Genomic DNA, 7,965 nt, shown 5'->3' with positions numbered 1-7,965 from the left:
GGTTAGACCTCAGAGGACCACTAGAACCAGGGTTAGACCTCAGAGGAACATGCATGTTTTTGGTCTGTGGGAGGAAACTGGAGTACCTGGAGAAAACCCACACATGCACGGAGAGAACATGCAAATTCCACACAGAGAGACCCCTGGCTGGGATTTGAACTGGCGACCTGCTCGCTGAGAGGCGGCAGCTCTACCAACTGCGCCACCGTGCTGCTACCCAGCCAACATGAATTATTCACCTGTGTGTTCCTGTCTGTCCTGCAGAGGGTGCTGGGCCACTGCAGTGGCAGGGGGGCTGCATCTCGAAGCCCGGCAAACCAAAAGGGAAGAAGAAATGTACCTCTAGACAAAAATTTGATGTAAGTGTCATGTTTGTCACTTCAGATGCTGGTTTGAATGTTTCCAGGGTCTTCTGAACAGTTACTGTCAGTCTAACGAGGTTGAGTCAGTTCTTCCACAAAGACTCAACTTGTTGGATTTATTAGTTATCGAGCGTGAGGACTGAGGACCTCTGGGTCTCCTTCTGGTGTTTCCTCAGCATCGCTTCCAGCCTCAGAACCCTCTTAGTGCTGCGCAGTCGTTCAGCTCCCGAGAGGTGGGGGGCGAGGAAGGGGAGCTGCGCCTCAGCGCCCACACCCTGCTGCTGCCGACGCAGGGCCAGCTGGAGGCCCGCATGATGGTCACTGCCTTCGAGCTGGGTCTGGATAATGTCACAGAAGATGCTGTGAGCTTCATGAGCTACGCTGTGGAGGTCAGTGTGGAATTATTAATGATCACGGTCTCAGTCTGATCAGAGCATCTTTATCTGTTTTTAAAGCCAACATGTTGTCTGCTGATCATGTTGTCTGCTGATCATGTTGTCTGCTGATCATGTTGTCTGCTGATCATGTTGTCTGCTGATCATGTTGTCTGCTGATCATGTTGTCTGCTGATCATGCTGTCTGCTGATCATGTTGTCTGCTGATCATGTTGTCTGCTGATCATGTTGTCTGCTGATCATGTTGTCTGCTGATCATGTTGAACAGAACATCTACTGAAACAACAGTTCGGTCCCTGTGAGAGTATTAAAGCTGTATGTTGTCAAACTACAGGTTTCTGCTGGATGAAGTCTGGGCCTGTTTTCTTATTTCTGAGGGGAATTTAGGACTTTGTGAAAGTTTTTACTCCATTCAACAAGTCAGGTCCTCTTATTTTGTTGAAACGTTTCATCTTTCATCCAAGGGACTTCATCAGTCAAAGGAGCCACAACAAACTCAGTCTATTTATAAATAGCACCTTCTCATACTGGGTCAACCAGTTAGCTGGTGCTAACATAGTTTCTGGAGTCAACAAAAAGAAACTGTCCAGAGGACCTGACTTAACTTTGTTGAATTTTTCTACCTGGATTATTGAGCATGAACTTTGATAGTTTTACTCCATTATTATTATTATTATTATTATTATTATTATTATTATAATGCAGGTAATTACAGGGTTCCCAACGATTCTGGAAATCAGGCCAAACCTGTAAAATGATTTTCACATTTTCCAAACAAGAAAACCTCAGGGAATCTGAACATTGATCTTACCATTAAATTACAGTGCCTTGTGAAAGTATTCGGCCCCCTTGAACTTTTCAACCTTTTGCCACATTTCAGGCTTCAAACATAAAGATATAAAATTTTGTTTTTTTGTGAAGAATCAACAACAAGTGGGACACAATGGTGAAGTGGAATGAAATTTATTGGATGTGTCAAACTTTTTTAACAAATAAAAAACTGAAAAGTGGGGCATGCAATATTATTCGCCCCCCTTGTGTTAATACTTTGTAGCTCCGCCTTTTGCTGCAGTTCCAGCTGAAGTCTCTTGGGGTTTGTCTCTATCAGTGTTGAACATGGAGACACTGAAGTTCTGCCCATTCTTTCTTGCAAACCAGCTCGAGCTCAGTGAGGTTGGATGGAGAGCGTTTGTGAACAGCAGTCTTCAGCTCTTTCCACAGATTCTCGATTGGATTCAGGTCTGGACTTTGACTTGGCCATTCCAACACCTGGACACGTTTATTTGTGAACCATTCCATTGTAGATTTGTCTTTATGTTTTGGATCATTGTCTTGTTGGAAGATAAATCTCCGTCCCAGTCTCAGGTCTCTTGCAGACTCAAACAGGTTTTCTTCCAGAATGGTCCTGTATTTGGCCCCATCCATCTTCCCATCAATTCTGACCATCTTCCCTGTCCCTGCTGACGAAAAGCAGGCCCAAACCATGATGCTGCCACCTCCATGTTTGACAGTGGGGATGGTGTGTTCAGGGTGACGAGCTGTGTTGCTTTTACACCAAACATATCATTTTGCATTGTGGCCAAACAGTTGGATTTTGGTTTCATGTGACCAGAGCACCTTCTTCCACATGTTTGGTGTCTCCCAGGTGCTTGTGACAAACTTTAAACAACACTTTTTATGGATATCTTTGAGAAATGGCTTTCTTCTTGCCACTCTTCCATAAAGGCCAGATTTGTGCAGTGTACGACTGATTGTTGTCCTATGGACAGACTCTCCCACCTCAGCTGTAGATCTCTGCAGTTCATCCAGAGTGATCATGGGCCTCTTGGCTGCATCTCTGATCAGTCTTCTCCTTGTTCCAGATGAAAGTTTAGAGGGACGGCCGGGTCTTGGTAGATTTGCAGTGGTCTCATACTCCTTCCATTTCAATATGATTGCTTGCACAGTGCTCCTTGGGATGTTTAAAGCTTGGGAAATCTTTTTGTATCCAAATCCGGCTTTAAACTTCTCCACAACAGTATCTCGGACCTCTCTGGTGAGTTCCTTGGTCTTCATGATGCTCTCTGTGCTTTGAACAGAACCCCGAGACTATCACAGAGCAGGTGCATTTATACGGAGACTTGATTACACCCAGGTGAATTCTATTTATCATCATCAGTCATTTGGGACAACATTGGATCATTCATAGATCCTCACTGAACTTCTGGAGTGAGTTTGCTGCACTGAAAGTAAAGGGGCCCAATAATATTGCACGCCCCACTTTTCAGTTTTTTATTGGTTAAAAAAGTTTGACACATCCAATAAATTTCATTCCACTTCACGATTGTGTCCCACTTGTTGATTCTTCACAAAAAAATAAAATTTTAGATCTTTATGTTTGAAGCCTGAAATGTGGCAAAAGGTTGAAAAGTTCAAGGAGGCCGGATACTTTCACAAGGAACTGCATCTTTCTGAGATTGTAACGTGTTCATAACGCTAGTATTCTGGTATCACTGAGTCCATGTTCTGCTCTTACAGTGTGTACAGTACATGTTTCCCTTCTGACTGACTGTGACGGCTTTTTAGTGTTTCATGTTAAACAGTTAATTTATTACCTTTGTACGTTTATAACTGTAAATTGATCTAGTGGTTTTTAATCTGTGACCATATGTTTTAAATGCTTTTTATTAATTCTTCAGTTATTATTTTTTCTCTTTAATTTACTCATTGATTGTTGTTGTTGTTAAGCACTTTGATAACAGGTTTTGTTTTAAATGTGCTCTATAAATAAAGTTGACTTTATTATTAGGAATGATGGCTGTGTGCACGTGCTGTGTGCACGTGCTGTAGGCTACAGTTTACTTCCTGTCGTCTCTGAATGTGACTCCGCCGACACCGAAGACGATAAGTTCTGAGCAGTTTGTGTGACTGAAATATGTCCTCCAGGAAAAGTCAAGTAATTTGTTTTCATGAAATGCTGGGAACCCTGAATTAATGCAGCATGTTAAATGAGACCTGACTTTTAAATTCATGTTAAATTTTGAAGAAATTGACCCATACGCTTTCAGATTATAATTATTTTAATGGCATATAAAATAATGATGTTTGTCCTGAAAAAGAAGCAAGTTGTGTTCCTTCTAAAACTGTAGGGTTTGTAGGTTTGTGTTGTGTAAGTGTCTGTGGAGGTGTAAACCCAGAGTTCTGACTTGTTTCAGCACCATTTGAAGGACGTGCTGACTGCTGTGATCAGCCGGAGGAAGGCGTATCGGCTGAGAGACGAGCGTTTCCCTTATGCCTTCGGCAGCGATGTTACGCCTCAGCCTTACCTGAAAAACAGCCTGGCAGCCTACCACAGCATCAGTGAAGGGTGGGACACACTCATGGAAATGTTTCTGTTTCTAATAGAGCCCGACCGATTAGGGCTGGGCCATATCATATCGTTCACGATAATACCGGTAAAAAAAGCTTGCCCGGGCAAATAAATGATATCATGATATGCTAATTTCCTGACGTAATACGTCAGGGCGCCCCGCCCCGTTAACAGAACCAAGTGTGCCGAACGACCAAACCGAACTTCGCACCCCCCCACCCCACCTGTCGGTACTGGTGTAACGCTAATTAGCTGCACGCAATACTAGCTAGTTAAAAAGCTAAAAACAAACAACGCGTGGCTCAGCTGTCCCTCCATCCAGCTTTAAACTGCAGGTAGACAGCTCAACTGTCTCTCCCTCCCCCTGCTCTAAGCTGCCACTCCTCTTTTTTTTCTCTCCCCACCCTGCTCTGAACTGCCGGTACAAACACGCACAGTTCAGCTGTGTCTCTTAGTTCCACAGTCCATGGAGCAAGAACAGAGTCCGGTGATCAGAGACAGAGCATCAGAGAAATGAATCATTCCTGCAGGAACAGAAGAAGCTGAAACACCACAAGCTTCAGGCTCAGATGATCACCTTGTTACAAGTTCTGGAAGTTACAGCTCATTTAAAGGAGCACATATTTTTTGTTGTATGCTACATTTATGCTCAACAGATGTTAAGCTTTCATTTTATTTTATTCAGTTATTTTGGGAAACTTCACCTGCACTTTAGTTTTTGTGGTGGATTTATTGATCTATATTTTGTGCAGACTGTTTCAATCTAAATAACAGAAGGGTCATTTTTATTTTTATACTTGGAGACTAAAGTAATTTCAGTAAAATTAACCCTTTTTATTTTTAAATTTTATGTAATACTGCAAAACAACATGTTAAAGTTAATTTTGTCAAATAAATAACTATGATTTCTGTTTTTTGTTTTTTATCGCGAAATTTATCGTCAGAATGCTCTGAAATATCACAATATTATCTTTGAGCCATATCACCCACCCCTACGACCGATATATCTGTAAGACGATATTTTAGGACGATACTTTAGGACGATACTTTAGGACGATATTTTAGGACGATATTTTAGGACGATACTTTAGGACGATATTTTAGGACGATTCAGGCGTTTGGGGACATGTCAGTGTCGGTGATAATTGGCCTTTATGCACCGATATAAAAACTTCCCATTTTCACCCACCCCTAACATGCTGACCCAAGAAGCAGGGAGCAACTAAATACTGTGTGGTGTATTATACTGAACAGAGCATAAGTTTATTTGAACTGATTTATAAAATAAATAAATAACAATCATAAATTCTTTTCAATCCTCCAGCCCGCTTGTCATTAGCTACGTGACTCTCAAGTTAGCAAGCTAACATTTAGATAACATAGCATAGGCTTGTAAGACTTTATCCAGAATTATAAATCTAACGTAGAGGTAAATGTATATCAGCCTTAGCCTTCCCCTCCTAATATCTGTGATAACCAAAGTTTTCATATCAGTCGGCCTCTAGTTTCCAACACTCTGACTTTTGTTTTTCATCCACCAGTCCCCCTCCAAGTGCTTCGCTCACTGCGTGCCCACCACCACAGGTGCCACCTGACGAGGCTGAACTAAAAGCTGTTCATTTGTTGGCGTGTTCCTCCGACACGCTTCCTGCACCCCTCCCCCCAATCAGCATGTTTGACCTTCTGGAAGCATTAAAGGTAAGAAATATAACCAGCTCTAATCATCCTGTTTTTGTCCTAAAGATTTATTTAGAACATTATGAAGTGGACTTTTGTGGAACGGTTATGAACAATGACCATCTTACCTGGTATAGATACAGTATCTGTTGTCAGAGTCTGGCAGGTCTGAGTGCAGCCAAGGCCATACAATATGGCTGCTGTCTCCAAACGTTCATAAAGGTTTTTGTCTTTAAATGATCTTCTGCTTCATATTTTTATTCTAATCAGATGTAACTGCTTCAAGAGCTGACACATGAACGCTTCCAGAGTTTATGGAGCCACTAAACCAGCGGTTAATTTGAGCCGGATCCTGCCGGAACAAGATCCGGGAACTCTCTCATTTTGACTCGTTCTGTTGGCAACTCTTTGTTCGGACCCGGTAGCTCCGCCCCTAAAAGTTCAAAGTCATCGCGCATTTTTATTTTTATTATTTATAAAAAATACAACAAGAGGAGACATCCTTAGCACTGCGGACTCAGTCTGTGGATGTTCTAGCCGCAGCACACGCGACGCACCAGCTACATGCTCCAGATGGTCCCATTCATGCATGGAGGTTCGTGCACAGAGTCCTTCTCTTCTCCTCCTCTCCAAATACTTCTCTGATATAATTACCTTAAACTCTCGCAACCCACGTGTCCTCTTCTCCACCCTAAACTCTGTTCTCCACCTCACTGAACCATCACCTCTGGAAGCCTCGACTGAGCTGTGCGATAACTTCCTACATTTCTTTTTGTAAAAAATTGCGACCACCAGGGCTCTCATTTCCCCTCCAACTCATGATCCATCCATCCCACCTCAATCTGTAGCTCTATTTGACCATTTTGAACCCATCACTCTATCTTCTCTAGAGCAGGTCATGTGCAGCTTGAAACCTTCTGGCTCCCCCTTTGATGTGGTCCCCCCTCGACTACTAAAGGAGGTGTTTCCCACTCTAGGTCCGTCCATTCTGGCTATAGTAAATAGTAGTTTATCCACTGGCGTGGTGCCAAAAACCTTTAAACATGCTGCTGTCCAGCCTCTCCTGAAAAAAACAAACCTTGACCCCTCAGTCGTGTCCAACTTCCAGCCTGTCTCCAAACTCCCATTTGTTTCGAAACTACTGGAGAAAATGGTCGAGTCCCAGTTGAAGTGCTTCCTGGAGGATCACGCCATCTTAGAGCTATTCCAATCTGGCTTTAAACCTCTCCACAGCACTGAAACTGCCCTGCTGAAGGTCTTTAATGACATTTTCTTAACCACTGATACCGGTGATTCTGTGCTGCTTGTCCTGTTGGACCTCACAGCCGCCTTTGACACCATCGACCATGAGATCCTCATTGCTAGGTTGGAGCAGTGGGTGGGCATCACAGGATCAGCCCTCAATTGGTTCAGATCCTACCTCACTGACGGATCCTTTTGTGTCTCCATCAAGGATTTTAGTTCTGCAGAGGCAGAGCTTAAATGGGGGGGTTCTGCAGGGGTCCATCCTGGGTCCCCTCCTATTCTCTTTATACATGCTGCCGCTTGATGCTATTTTCCAGAAACACAACATGCCCTTCCACTTCTATGCCGATGACTGTCAAATTTACTTCCCCCTAAGACACAATGGTACATGCTCGATTCAACCGCTGCTCGACTGCCTGGCTGACATCAGGGACTGGATGGCTTTAAATTTCTTAAGTTACAATGAAAAGAAGTCTGAAGTCATGTTGTTCCCTCCCAATGACACGATCACAAACCACTGCATCGACCTCTCCGCTCTAACCCTGTCAGAAAAACAAAGAGTCACTAATCTGGGTGTGATAATGGACCCTTCCCTGAAACTTAACGATCATGTAAACATGATTAAATCATGTTTCTTCCAACTGAGGCGGCTGTCTAAACTGAAGCCCATATTGTCCAAAAATAACCTGGAGACAGTAATACATGCATTCATTACATCTAGGCTTGATTACTGCAATTCACTCCTGTTTGGTATCAGTCAGACCTCCATTGCACAACTACAACTGGTCCAGAATGCAGCAGCCTGATTTTTAACCAGTACAGGCAAAAGAGAGCACATTACACCAGTTTTGGCCTCACTGCACTGGTTACCGGTTCACTTTCGAATCCAGTTCAAAATACTCATGTATGTCTACAAATCACTGAACAGTGTCCCCCC

At 43.2% G+C, this 7,965-nt stretch overlaps 1 protein-coding gene across 1 annotated transcript in view; it reads left to right on the top strand.

Annotated features, from left to right (window-relative positions):
- tada1 (transcriptional adaptor 1) overlaps positions 1-7,965 on the top strand; it is a 12,648-nt gene that overhangs the window by 1,046 nt on the left and 3,637 nt on the right. The window contains exons 4-7 of the mRNA XM_037681524.1: positions 265-359; positions 539-751; positions 3,952-4,103; positions 5,648-5,804. Of these exons, the coding sequence (XP_037537452.1) occupies positions 265-359; positions 539-751; positions 3,952-4,103; positions 5,648-5,804 (617 nt within the window). The remainder of the gene's footprint in view (positions 1-264; positions 360-538; positions 752-3,951; positions 4,104-5,647; positions 5,805-7,965) is intronic.

Source organism: Nematolebias whitei, chromosome 9, assembly GCF_014905685.2.
Source record: "Nematolebias whitei isolate Nwh7 chromosome 9, NemWhi1, whole genome shotgun sequence".
NCBI classification, from domain to species: Eukaryota; Metazoa; Chordata; class Actinopteri; order Cyprinodontiformes; family Rivulidae; genus Nematolebias; species Nematolebias whitei.
The sequence above is the reverse complement of the archived record's forward strand: the minus strand, read 5'-3'. Positions and strand labels throughout refer to the sequence as shown.